Source organism: Oncorhynchus mykiss, chromosome 6 (genome assembly GCF_057628025.1).
Source record: "Oncorhynchus mykiss isolate SJ-2025 chromosome 6, ASM5762802v1, whole genome shotgun sequence".
In the NCBI taxonomy this organism is placed as follows: Eukaryota; Metazoa; Chordata; class Actinopteri; order Salmoniformes; family Salmonidae; genus Oncorhynchus; species Oncorhynchus mykiss.
Genome location: NC_143027.1, coordinates 7,658,626 through 7,672,500, shown reverse-complemented (window position 1 = coordinate 7,672,500; position 13,875 = coordinate 7,658,626). Strand labels below are relative to the sequence as shown.

General features: G+C 47.9%; 1 protein-coding gene across 2 annotated transcripts in view; it reads left to right on the top strand.

The window, feature by feature from the left end:
• ddr2l (discoidin domain receptor family, member 2, like) overlaps positions 1 to 13,875 on the top strand; it is a 58,881-nt gene that overhangs the window by 29,133 nt on the left and 15,873 nt on the right. Inside the window, exons 8-13 of one of the 2 annotated variants that reach the window (XM_036979333.2) lie at positions 1,068 to 1,314; positions 7,818 to 7,907; positions 8,658 to 8,800; positions 9,951 to 10,158; positions 12,165 to 12,409; positions 13,672 to 13,799. In XM_036979333.2, the coding sequence (XP_036835228.2) occupies positions 1,068 to 1,314; positions 7,818 to 7,907; positions 8,658 to 8,800; positions 9,951 to 10,158; positions 12,165 to 12,409; positions 13,672 to 13,799 (1,061 nt within the window). The remainder of the gene's footprint in view (positions 1 to 1,067; positions 1,315 to 7,817; positions 7,908 to 8,657; positions 8,801 to 9,950; positions 10,159 to 12,164; positions 12,410 to 13,671; positions 13,800 to 13,875) is intronic. The other variant, XM_036979334.2, reaches the window with a different exon arrangement.

Below are 13,875 nucleotides of genomic sequence, written 5' to 3'. Positions count from 1 at the left end.
GGTGGTGTTTCTGTCTGTGTAATCTACTGGCCTGTTCATATGAGGTGGTGTTTCTGTCTGTGTAATCTACTGGCCTGTTCATATGAGGTGGTGTTTCTGTCTGTGTAATCTACTGGCCTGTTCATATGAGGTGGTGTTTCTGTCTGTGTAATCTACTGGCCTGTTCATATGAGGTGGTGTTTCTGTCTGTGTAATCTACTGGCCTGTTCATATGAGGTGGTGTTTCTGTCTGTGTAATCTACTGGCCTGTTCATATGAGGTGGTGTTTCTGTCTGTGTAATCTACTGGCCTGTTCATATGAGGTGGTGTTTCTGTCTGTGTAATCTACTGGCCTGTTAATATGAGGTGGTGTTTCTGTCTGTGTAACCTACTGCCCTGTTAATATGAGGTGGTGTTTCTGTCTGTGTAATCTACTGGCCTGTTCATATGAGGTGGTGTTTCTGTCTGTGTAATCTACTGGCCTGTTAATATGAGGTGGTGTTTCTGTCTGTGTAACCTACTGGCCTGTTCATATGAGGTGGTGTTTCTGTCTGTGTAATCTACTGGCCTGTTCATATGAGGTGGTGTTTCTGTCTGTGTAATCTACTGGCCTGTTCATATGAGGTGGTGTTTCTGTCTGTGTAATCTACTGGCCTGTTTATATGAGGTGGTGTTTCTGTCTGTGTAACCTACTGGCCTGTTCATATGAGGTGGTGTTTCTGTCTGTGTAATCTACTGGCCTGTTCATATGAGGTGGTGTTTCTGTCTGTGTAATCTACTGGCCTGTTCATATGAGGTGGTGTTTCTGTCTGTGTAATCTACTGGCCTGTTACATTAGATGCAGAATTTTTGCCAAGAGTGACGATTGCATTTATTTCAATGAAAGCTTGAGGTTTGAGCTGCTCAGTGTAAATTATATTCTGGTTTCATTTTCAACATTTTGACGTGCAGCTCGCACCCTACAACAATAGGATGAAGAGGCTCACGTTCTTCTCATGTTGGTCAAAAGTTACTCTGTGTAAATAATAATAATAAATAAAACTTACTGACTTCCCAGTTCGTATGTAACTGTGGTCTTCCCTGGACAGGTGCACAGTAACAATATGTTCTACCGCGGGGTGAAGATCTTCTCCTCCGTGTCCTGCTCTTTCAAGCCTCGTCTCATTGCTAACTGGGAGACCGAGCCGGTGGAGTTCCGTACGGTGCTGGACGACCGCAACCCCAGCGCTCGCTATGTGACCGTGCCTCTGGGACGCCGTAATGCCAAGGCCCTGCGCTGCCGTTTCCACTTCGCTGATGTGTGGATGATGTTCAGCGAAATCTCCTTCCAGTCAGGTAGGAGGGGAAGCGGAGAAATATCTACCGCTAAGGTTCACTTCCTTCCTTCCTTCCTTCCTTCCTTCCTTACTGACTTACTCCTCTTCATCCCCTAAGGCATGGTTCACTTCCTTCCTTCCTTCCTTCCTTCCTTCCTTCCTTCCTTCCTTACTGACTTACTCCTCTTCATCCCCTAAGGGATGGTTCACTTCCTTCCTTCCTTCCTTACTGACTTACTCCTCTTCATCCCCTAAGGCACGGTTCACAGGAAAACAGTTAAAGACCTGTGCAATATGTAGAAATAGCCACGCCATTTCCTGGGTTTCAGAAATTCTTAAATGTTTGCCAGATTTGAGGTTGTCACATGACAAGCACAAGCAATGTACAGAGAATCATCGTACCATCTAAACCCCTGTGAAAATATGTACTCTGATGTTCAGTGTCGTATGTGAACACAGGTTGTTACGGTGCGTGAATGAGGACCCAAAAGCGAATCAACTTAAACAGAGCTTCTTTAATTACCAAACATAGGTAGGCTCAGATGGACCGGCAGATTCCGACAGGACAGGACAAGGTTACAGCAAACATGACGACAGTCTGGTTCAGGCATGAATGACACAAACAAACAAGAATCCGACAAGGACAGGAGCAGAAACAGAGAGAGATATAGGGACCTAATCAGAGGGAAAAAGGGAACAGGTGGGGAACGGGGTGAATGGGTAGTTAGAGGAGACAAGGGACAGCTGGGGGAAAGCGGGGGAGAAAAGGTAACCTAACACGACCAGCAGAGGGAGACAGGGTGAAGGGAAAGGACAGAGACAAGACAACATGACAGTACATGACAGTACCCCCCCACTCACCGAGCGCCTCCTGGCGCACTCGAGGAGGAAACCTGGCGGCAACGGAGGAAATCATCAATCAGCGCACGGTCCAGCACGTCCCGAGAGGGAACCCAACTCCTCTCCTCAGGACCGTACCCCTCCCAGTCAACTAGGTACTGATGACCACGGCCCCGAGGACGCATGTCCAAGATCTTACGGACCCTGTAGATAGGTGCGCCCTCGACAAGGATGGGGGGGGGGGGGGGAAGACGAGCGGGGGCGCGAAGAACGGGCTTAACACAGGAGACATGGAAGACCGGGTGGACGCGACGAAGATATCGCGGAAGAAGAAGTCGCACTGCGACAGGATTAATGACCTGAGAGATACGGAATGGACCAATGAACCGCGGGGTCAACTTGCGAGAAGCCGTCTTAAGGGGAAGGTTCTGAGTGGAGAGCCAAACTCTCTGACCGCGACAATATCTAGGGCTCTTAGTTCTACGCTTATTAGCAGCTCTCACAGTCTGCGCCCTATAACGGCAAAGTGCAGACCTGACCCTCTTCCAGGTGCGCTCGCAACGTTGGACAAAAGCCTGAGCGGAGGGGACGCTGGACTCGGCGAACTGAGATGAGAACAACGGAGGCTGGTACCCGAGGCTACTCTGAAAAGGAGATAGCCCGGTCGCAGACGAAGGAAGCGAGTTGTGGGCGTATTCTGCCCAGGGGAGCTGTTCTGACCAAGACGCAGGGTTGCGAAAAGAAAGACTGCGTAAGATGCGACCAATAGTCTGATTGGCCCGTTCTGCTTGACCGTTAGACTGGGGGTGAAAGCCGGAAGAGAGACTGACGGAAGCCCCAATCAAACGGCAAAACTCCCTCCAAAATTGAGACGTGAATTGCGGACCTCTGTCCGAAACGACGTCTGACGGAAGGCCATGAATTCTGAAAACATTCTCGATGATGATTTGTGCCGTCTCTTTAGCAGAAGGAAGCTTAGCAAGGGGAATGAAATGAGCCGCCTTAGAGAACCTATCGACAACCGTAAGAATAACAGTCTTCCCCGCTGACGAAGGCAGTCCGGTGACAAAATCTAAGGCGATGTGAGACCACGGTCGAGAGGGAATAGGAAGCGGCCTGAGACGGCCGGCAGGAGGAGAGTTACCGGACTTAGTCTGCGCGCAGACCGAACAAGCAGCCACGAAACGACGCGTGTCATGCTCCCGGGTGGGCCACCAGAAACGCTGGCGAATGGAAGCAAGCGTACCCCGAACGCCAGGGTGGCCGGCTAACTTGGCAGAGTGAGCCCACTGAAGAACGGCCAGACGAGTAGGAACGGGAACGAAAAGAAGGTTCCTAGGACAAGCGCGCGGCGACGGAGTTTGAGTGAGTGCTTGCTTTACCTGCCTCTCAATTCCCCAGACAGTCAACCCGACAACACGCCCCTCAGGGAGAATCCCCTCGGGGTCAGTGGAGGCTACTGAAGAACTGAAGAGACGAGACAAAGCATCAGGCTTGGTGTTCTTAGAGCCCGGACGATAAGAAATCACGAACTCGAAACGAGCGAAAAACAGCGCCCAACGCGCCTGACGCGCATTAAGTCGTTTGGCAGAACGGATGTACTCAAGGTTCCTATGGTCAGTCCAAACGACAAAAGGAACGGTCGCCCCCTCCAACCACTGTCGCCATTCGCCTAGGGCTAACCGGATGGCGAGCAGTTCGCGGTTACCCACATCATAGTTACGTTCCGACGGCGACAGGCGATGAGAAAAATACGCGCATGGGTGGACCTTGTCGTCAGAGAGGGAGCGCTGAGAAAGGATGGCTCCCACTCCCACCTCTGACGCGTCAACCTCGACAACGAACTGTCTAGAGACGTCAGGTGTAACAAGGATAGGAGCGGATGTAAAACGATTCTTGAGGAGATCAAAAGCTCCCTGGGCGGAAACGGACCACTTAAAGCACGTCTTGACAGAAGTAAGGGCTGTGAGAGGAGCTGCCACCTGACCGAAATTACGGATGAAACGACGATAGAAGTTCGCGAAGCCGAGAAAGCGCTGCAGCTCGACGCGTGACTTAGGGACGGGCCAATCAATGACAGCTTGGACCTTAGCGGGATCCATCTTAATGCCTTCAGCGGAAATAACAGAACCGAGAAATGTGACGGAGGAGGCATGAAAAGTGCACTTCTCAGCCTTCACAAAAAGACAATTCTCTAAAAGGCGCTGGAGGACACGTCGAACGTGCTGAACATGAATCTGGAGTGACGGTGAAAAAATCAGGATATCGTCAAGGTAAACGAAAACAAAGATGTTCAGCATGTCTCTCAGGACATCATTGACTAATGCCTGAAAGACAGCTGGAGCGTTAGCGAGGCCGAAAGGAAGAACCCGGTATTCAAAGTGCCCTAACGGAGTGTTAAACGCCGTCTTCCACTCGTCCCCCTCCCTGATGCGCACGAGATGGTAAGCGTTACGAAGGTCCAACTTAGTGAAAAACCTGGCTCCCTGCAGGATCTCGAAGGCTGAAGACATAAGAGGAAGCGGATAACGATTCTTCACTGTTATGTCATTCAGCCCTCGATAATCTATGCAGGGGCGCAGAGACCCGTCCTTCTTCTTGACAAAAAAAAACCCCGCTCCGGCGGGAGAGGAGGAGGGGACTATGGTACCGGCGTCAAGAGCTACAGACAAATAATCTTTGAGAGCCTTACGTTCGGGAGCCGACAGAGAGTATAGTCTACCCCGGGGGGGGGTGGTTCCCGGAAGGAGATCAATACTACAATCATACGACCGGTGTGGAGGAAGAGAGGTGGCCCTGGACCGACTGAACACCGTGCGCAGATCGTGATATTCCTCCGGCACCCCTGTCAAATCACCAGGCTCCTCCTGTGAAGAAGAGACAGAGGAAACAGGAGGGATAGCAGACATTAAACATTTCACATGACAAGAGACGTTCCAGGAGAGGATAGAATTACTAGACCAATTAATGGAAGGATTATGACAAACTAGCCAGGGATGGCCCAAAACAACAGGTGTAAAAGGTGAACGAAAAATTAAAAAAGAAATGGTTTCACTATGATTACCAGAAACAGTGAGGGTTAAAGGTAGCGTCTCACGCTGAATCCTGGGGAGAGGACTACCATCCAGGGCGAACAAGGCCGTGGGCTCCTTTAACTGTCTGAGAGGAATGTCATGTTCCCGAGCCCAGGTCTCGTCCATAAAACAGCCCTCCGCCCCAGAGTCTATTAAGGCACTGCAGGAAGCTGACGAACCGGTCCAGCGTAGATGGACCGACAAGGTAGTGCAGGATCTTGAAGGAGAGACAGGAGTAGTAGCGCTCACCAGTAGCCCTCCGCTTACTGACGAGCTCTGGCCTTTTACTGGACATGAAGTGACAAAATGACCAGCGGAACCGCAATAGAGACAGAGGCGGTTGGTGATTCTCCGTTCCCTCTCCTCAGTCGAGATGCGGATACCTCCCAGCTGCATGGACTCAGCACCCGAGCCGGCAGAGGAAGATGGTAGTGATGCGGAGAGGGAGGCGACGGAGAGCGCGAGCTCCTTTCCACGAGCTCGGTGACGAAGATCAACCCGTCGCTCAATGCGAATAGCGAGTTCAATCAAGGAATCCACGCTGGAAGGAACCTCCCGGGAGAGAATCTCATCCTTTACCTCTGCGCGGAAACCCTCCAGAAGACGAGCGAGCAAGGCCGGCTCGTTCCAGCCACTGGAGACAGCAAGAGTGCGAAACTCAATCGAGTAGTCTGTTATGGATCGATTGCCTTGACATAGGGAAGACAGGGCCCTGGAAGCCTCCTCCCCAAAAACAGATCGATCAAAAACCCGTATCATCTCCTCCTTAAAGTCTTGATACTGGTTAGTACACTCAGCCCTTGCCTCCCAGATTGCCGTGCCCCACTCACGAGCCCGTCCAATAAGGAGAGATATGACGTAGGCGACACGAGCAGTGCTCCTGGAGTAAGTGTTGGGCTGGAGAGAAAACACAATATCACACTGGGTGAGGAACGAGCGGCATTCAGTGGGCTCCCCAGAGTAACACGGCGGGTTATTGATTCTGGGCTCCGGAGATTCGAAAGCCCTGGAAGTGGCCGGTGGATCGAGGCGGAGATGGTGAACCTGTTCTGTGAGGTTGGAGACTTGGGTGGCCAGGGTCTCAACGGCATGTCGAGCAGCAGACAATTCCTGCTTGTGTCTGCCTAGCATCGCTCCCTGGATCTCGACGGCTGAGTGGAGAGGATCCGAAGTCGCTGGGTCCATTCTTGGTCGGATTCTTCTGTTACGGTGCGTGAATGAGGACCCAAAAGCGAATCAACTTAAACAGAGCTTCTTTAATTACCAAACATAGGTAGGCTCAGATGGACCGGCAGATTCCGACAGGACAGGACAAGGTTACAGCAAACATGACGACAGTCTGGTTCAGGCATGAATGACACAAACAAACAAGAATCCGACAAGGACAGGAGCAGAAACAGAGAGAGATATAGGGACCTAATCAGAGGGAAAAAGGGAACAGGTGGGGAACGGGGTGAATGGGTAGTTAGAGGAGACAAGGGACAGCTGGGGGAAAGCGGGGGAGAAAAGGTAACCTAACACGACCAGCAGAGGGAGACAGGGTGAAGGGAAAGGACAGAGACAAGACAACATGACAGTACATGACACAGGTGACCATTTGAGGAGGTTGGTTCCAAAACGCTATTTATCTATTTTCTGAAACGTTGGTAAGTTAGGCGTTTATTGTTTAAAGAACTTGAGAGAGATCGGTGTATTTTTTTCACTCTCTAATCATGACACGAGGTTGTTCAGTGACAGACATGTACTGTACGAGTGCATTGAGAGTCGGGAAGCATGTTCAGGGAGTGTTTTAATAAATAATACAAAACAAGAAAAAACGAACAACGCACAGACGTCTGGGGAAGGAACCAAAGGGATTGACATATAGAGGGAAGGTAATCAGGGAGGTGATGAAGTCCAGGTGAGTCTGATGACGCGCAGGTGCGTGTAACCATGGTGACAGGTGTGCGCCATAACGAGCAGCCTGGTGACCTAGAGGCCGGAGAGGGAGCACACGTGACAGTATTTGATTCAAATCTATCACTTGATGGATTCATTTCAGAGAGACAAATAATAGTTTTTTTTTTTTTGCAAATGCAATATATCTGCCTCCCTCTCAGAGAAATGAGTTAAACTGCTAGGTCTTACACAGTCAAATGTAACTAATAACTACATTTTTTTAGAAAGAAATGTATAAATTATACATTTGTGACATCAATATTTAAATGTTTTAAATAAATAATTCAATATAGTAATATGAGATCCGTATGTAAAACATTTACATGTGAATTGTTTGGCATTTAGTAGATGCTCTCATCCAGAGCGATTTACGGGTAGTAGATGCTCTCATCCAGAGCGATTTACAGTTAGTGCATTTTAAGATAGCTAAGTGGGTCCACCCCATATCACAGTCAAAAATACAGGATACTAACATTCTAGCAAAAAAAATGATATATAGTGTTTTGCAAATACATTTTTGTTTTCATACACATACTAGGAATACAAATATTTTACACACACACATGAAGGTACCCATAAGAAATTATTTAAAAAAACACGAATTTGAAACATTTGTGGAAATAGCGTTTTTGGGGAAATAAACTCTTAATTGGTTCCTTTTGTCCCACAGCAGACACCGTGATTCCTACTCAGATAACCCTGGCGGTGACATCCCCTTGGCCCAAGGAGGAGAGCTCCATGCCCACCACCCACAAGACTGGTAACCTTTCAACTTCCTGCTTCCCCTCTCCCAATCCTTACCATAACCATTAATGGAGAAAATGCAAAACTGAGCGTTTCGGGGGTAGTCTCTTCGAAAAAAGGGTTCCAAAGGGGGTTTTCTCCATTGGAGAACACTTTTTAGTTCCAGGTAGAACCATTTTTAGTTCCAGGTAGAACCATTTTTAGTTCCAGGTAGAACACTTTTTGGTTCCAGGTAGAACCATTTTTAGTTCCAGGTAGAACACTTTTTGGTTCCAGGTAGAACCATTATTAGTTCCAGGTAGAACACTTTTTGGTTCCAGGTAGAACTTTTTTGGGTTTCATGTAGAACCCTCTTGGGAAAGGGTTTATACATGGAACCCAATAGGGTTCTACCGGAAACCAAAACAGGTTCTTCAAAGGGTTCTACAATGGGGATAGCCGAAGAACCCTTTCAGGTACTAGAAAGTTTAGGTGTTTTCTAAAAGCAGCACCTATGAATATTTCAACACTTTATTTCCTTTCAGTTGTTTAGTTGTAACTGGAAAAGTCTGGCTGCAAAAGTGCCAGATAAGCTGAGGGAAAGGGAATGGATCCATCTAACCTGCTTCTACTGTATACAGTATAGTTTTCACTATGGAAATAACTTGATTATGTTATATCCTTGATCATATTTTAAATATATGTACTACTGGCTATAGACCTATATGTCATTTTTTTTCTCTCCAAATAAATGAAATTAGTCAACTCCTTAACACCTCCTCCTCAGTGACAACCCCATCAACCAAGGACCAACCGGATGATGGGAACACCCCTATTCTGATTGGCTGTCTGGTGACGATCATCCTGTTGCTCGTAGTGATCATCTTCCTGATCTTGTGGTGCCAGTATGTGTGCAAGGTGCTGGAGAAGGTAGGACAGACTATATTCTGGATACCCACATCTGTCATAACCCTTTTAGCAGGTGGAACTGACAAGGCAGAAGGGGAAAATGGTGTTCTCTGAAGTGAAGAGGAAAATTCAGCAACTCTTAAGGGCCTGGAAAGTGTCAATTGTTTTTATTTCTCCTCGGAAATCTAAATAGCATAATGAAGCTGTCTGTTTTTTTTGCATGAGCTGTGTCTTAATCTACCTCGTCCTTCGATATTCGCCTTACGTATCTGCGGTGGAAGGTGGGAGAGCTACAGCGGTATTTGTCAGAACAGGAGAAATCCCGAAAAATCGTTCTTCTCACGAAAACGTCTGTAGAGTCCGAACGGTTTGGCCTACAAACTAAGGACTCATCTGAAGTCGGTACCGACGATCTGCCAACTTCTGTCTGTAGCGAACAGTTTGGGGTACCACCGTCGAAAGGTTAGACTGTCACGTACCGAAGGTCCCCGGAACCAGTTTTAAACAATCATGGAAGTAGTTTAGTGTTTTAAAAAAATGGGTTAAATATGGGTAAAAAAAAGTATATAATTTCCTGATCTTTCTTCTATCTCTCAGATGAAGGACAGACACTTCAGAACAGACCATGTATGAATGTTATTCAATGTGTATCTATGTGTATCTCTGTGTATCTCTGTGTATCTATGCGTATCTATGCGTATCTATGCGTATCCATGTGTATCTATGTGTATCTATGTGTATCTATGTGTATCTATGCGTATCTATGCGTATCTATGCGTATCTATGCGTATCTATGCGTATCTATGCGTATCTATGCGTATCCATGTGTATCTATGTGTATCTATGTGTATCTATGCGTATCTATGCGTATCTATGCGTATCTATGCGTATCTAAGGCCGAATTCAATGTTGTATTAAATTCAAAATCAAATAGCTAAATGATCCATGGTATGAACATCTTAAAACAAGTCCATATGTTATCTTAGTAGAAACCCAGCCCGGGCCGTTACACCTTAGTGTGTTTTAAGTGTTTTTATAAAACAACTTCAACTGCCCTCCAAGAGATGCTGAGTTTCCTCTTCACTTCAATTTGCTCCTCAATTTATGAGGAGGGAGGTGGCGATAACGTTTCCTTCGCTAAAGACTGATCCCTGCCTGCTTCCCGCCCCAGGCTCCACGCCGTATCCTCGAGGAGGAGGTCACCGTGCGCCTGTCCTCCAGTAGTGACACCATCATTCTGCAGACCCCTCCCGTGCCCCCCCGGGTCTCTCAGATGGACCACCCGTACGAGCGCGTCTTTCTCCTGGACCCTCAGTACCAAGACCCAGCCGGCCTCAGGAACAAGCTGCCTGAACTGTCTCGGAGTGCAGAGACCTCAGGTGAAGAATACCTCTTGCTTTTCTCTCTTCCTCTCCTTTCTCCTCCCACCTTCATCTTTCTTTCAATCAAAGGCATCATGTTACTTCTTAGTCCTTATAGTTTGCATGTTGCTGTGACTGTTACTCGCTTCTTTCAAATCAACCTGTTGATCATGCCGGCTGCTTCTCTGGAATGTTGTATGTTATGCATGCTGATCTGTTGTTCAGACTCTCTCTCTCTTCTTTACCTTCCAGTCCTCCTCCATATCCCTCTAGCCTCTAGCCCTATGCCTTTATGACCTCTTCCTGACCTCTCGTCATGACCGTCAAGTCCCCTCTCGTGGTAAGAGATAAAAAGGTGTGCCAATACGAAGACCCGGAATGGCCGCCCAATGATGAATGGAAATGTTGAAATGCCAGTGTCTCTTTAAATAGTTTGCATTTCTGTTTTACTATCAGACTATAATATCAGAATGATATAGAAGACTATAGTGGTGGGGATGGGGAATGTCCTCCTTGTCTGATTTGAGGCTATAGTTCCTTCCCCTTCTGTGTTCCTGTCTGGGACTGCCAGGGTCTGTTACTGTCTGGGACTGCCAGGGTCTGTGCCTGTCTGGGACTGCCAGGGTCTGTTACTGTCTGGGACTGCCAGGGTCTGTGCCTGTCTGGGACTGCCAGGGTCTGTTACTGTCTGGGACTGCCAGGGTCTGTGCCTGTCTGGGACTGCCAGGGTCTGTTACTGTCTGGGACTGCCAGGGTCTGTGCCTGTCTGGGACTGCCAGGGTCTGTTACTGTCTGGGACTGCCAGGGTCTGTTACTGTATGGGACTGCCAGGGTCTGTTACTGTCTGGGACTGCCAGGGTCTGTGCCTGTCTGGGAATGCCAGGGTATTTTCTTGTCTGGGACTGCCAGGGTATTTTCCTGTCTGGGACTGCCAGGGTCTGTTACTGTCTGGGACTGCCAGGGTCTGTTACTGTCTTGTACTGCCAGGGTCTGTTACTGTCTGGGACTGCCAGGGTCTGTTACTGTCTGGGACTGCCAGGGTCTGTTACTGTCTGGGACTGCCAGGGTCTGTTACTGTCTGGGACTGCCAGGGTCTGTTACTGTCTTGTACTGCCAGGGTCTGTTACTGTCTGGGACTGCCAGGGTCTGTTACTGTCTGGGACTGCCAGGGTCTGTTACTGTCTGGGACTGCCAGGGTCTGTTACTGTCTGGGACTGCCAGGGTCTGTGCCTGTCTGGGACTGCCAGGGTCTGTGCCTGTCTGGGACTGCCAGGGTTTGTTACTGTCTGGGACTGTTTTCATTTCATCCTTAGCTTTATGAGTCTGGCACTGTGTTCAAAACGTAGAGTAGGACTGCTACTCTAGGATCAGTTTAGCCTTTTAGATCATAATGAACAAGATTACTTGAACAAGGGGGACCTGATCCTAGATCAGAACTCCTACTCTCAGGCCCTGGTTATCATAACAGTCAGGAGCTTAGCACTAACTATCACTCTCTCTTTGTCTCTCTGCCTCCACCTCTCTCCTCCTCCCCCTCCCATTCCTCCTCCTGCTTTTCCTCCTCCTTCTTAACATTCCCTTCCCTCCTCCTCCTCCTGCTCTTCCTCCTCCTCATCCTGTTCTTCCTCCTCATCCTGTTCTTCCTCCTCCTCATCCTGTTCTTCCTCCTCATCTTGTTCTTCGTCCTATTCATCCTGTTCTTCCTCCTCCTCATCCTGTTCTTCCTCCTCATCCTGCTCTTCCTCCTCCTCATCCTGTTCTTCCTCATCCTGTTCTTCCTCCTCCTCATCCTGTTCTTCCTCCTATTCATCCTGTTCTTCCTCCTCCTCATCCTGTTCTTCCTCCTCCTCATCTTGTTCTTCCTCCTCCTCATCTTGTTCTTCCTCCTATTCATCCTGTTCTTCCTTCTATTCATCCTGCTCTTCCTCCTATTCATCCTGCTCTTCCTCCTCATCTTATTCTTCCTCCTCTTCCTCCTCTTCCTGTTCTTCCTCCTCCTCCCTAATATCCCTGCTCCTCCTCAGCGTGTGGTGGGGGCTATGCAGAGCCCGATGTGACCCAGTGCACGCCTCACCAGTGCTTCCAGAGCAGCGTGCCGCACTACGCCGAGACGGACATCGTAAGCCTGCAGGGTGTGACAGGCAGTAACATGTACGCCGTGCCTGCGCTCACCGTCGACTCGCTCACCCGCAAGGACATCTCCGTGGCAGAGTTCCCCCGCCAGCGGCTGCTCTTCAGGGAGAAGTTGGGGGAGGGGCAGTTTGGGGAGGTGAGGACCTTCCTAGTGTTTATCTTCTTGTTGACTGACGTACACACAGACAACTGCAGATGCCCTCATTCGTTCTTCATGAGCGTTTAAACGTTATATTCTTCAAGAATCAATGAAGGATGTATCAATCCCAGATTGCCCCTTCAACATGTATCCACTGGAGGAAACCACAGAAAAAGGTTGTACTGTGTGTTATATTACGAAACTCTTACCCATCACTCCTGTCTGATTTCAGTCACATAACTGTGTTGTTCACCATGTATTTATCATTACTCCCACATTTATAAACAATTTACTAATCATTAGTAAAGTATTTTTTCAGTCCCTAATCTAAAGTGAGACCTACCTAAACTTTTTCAATAGTTTATAAATGTTTTGAGTGACCAGGGTAATTTCTCACTAAAAGATGGGCAGACATTGGTAGACATTCCTGCTGTACCTGGTGAAAGAACAAGCACACGACACAGGATGTTTAAGGACCTGTAATAATGTAACAGTATAGCTTCCGCCCCTCTCCTCGCCCCAACCTGGGCTCGAACCAGGGACCCTCTGAACACATCAACAACTGCCTCCCACGAAGCATCGTTACCCATCGCTCCACAAAAGCCTCAGAGAGAGTGACGTCACCGATTGAAATGCTATTGGCGCGCACCACTAACTAGCTAGCCATTTCACACCGGTTACAAATATACATGTGTGAATAATTAGCAAATGTGGAAGTAATGGTTAATAAATGATAAGCAAACTGTTTGCAAATTATTATAAATTGCAGAGAAGGGGAAACAACTGCTTCAAGGTCTCAGAGCGAGTGACGTCACTGATTGAAACGCTATTAGCGTGCACCCCGCTAACGAGCTAGCCATTTCACACTGGTTACATACAGTGGAATAAAATGCTAATTAATTACTTAAAAATCATACAATGTGAATTTCTGGATTTTAGTTTTAGATTCCATCTCTCAGTGTACCTATGATAAAAATTACAGACCTCTACATGCTTTGTAAGTAGGAAAACCTGCTAAATTGGCAGTGTATCAAATACTCTGTATATACATGTGTGAATGATTAGCTTACTAACATTTACAAATGTGGGAGTCATGGTTAATAAATTATAAGCAAACTGTTTGCAAACTGTTTGTAAATGATTATAAATGGCTTATTATGGACCCTTAAAATAATGTGTTACTGGGCACACGATGAAAAACATACAAATGTTTCAGTCTTTTTTGGGGCCTAATGAACATGACCCTGTTCTCTGTGCAGGTCCACCTGTGTGAGGCTGAGGGTCTGCCTGAGTTTCTGGGGGAGGGCGCCCCCCTTCCCGACCGGGACGGACGGCCTGTTCTGGTGGCGGTGAAGCAACTGAGGGCAGACGCCACCAACAACGCCAGGTGTGTGTGTTTGTTTATTTGTGTTCACCAGGTGTGTGTGTATGAATATTCCCTTTAGTACTCTGTGTGTATGAAT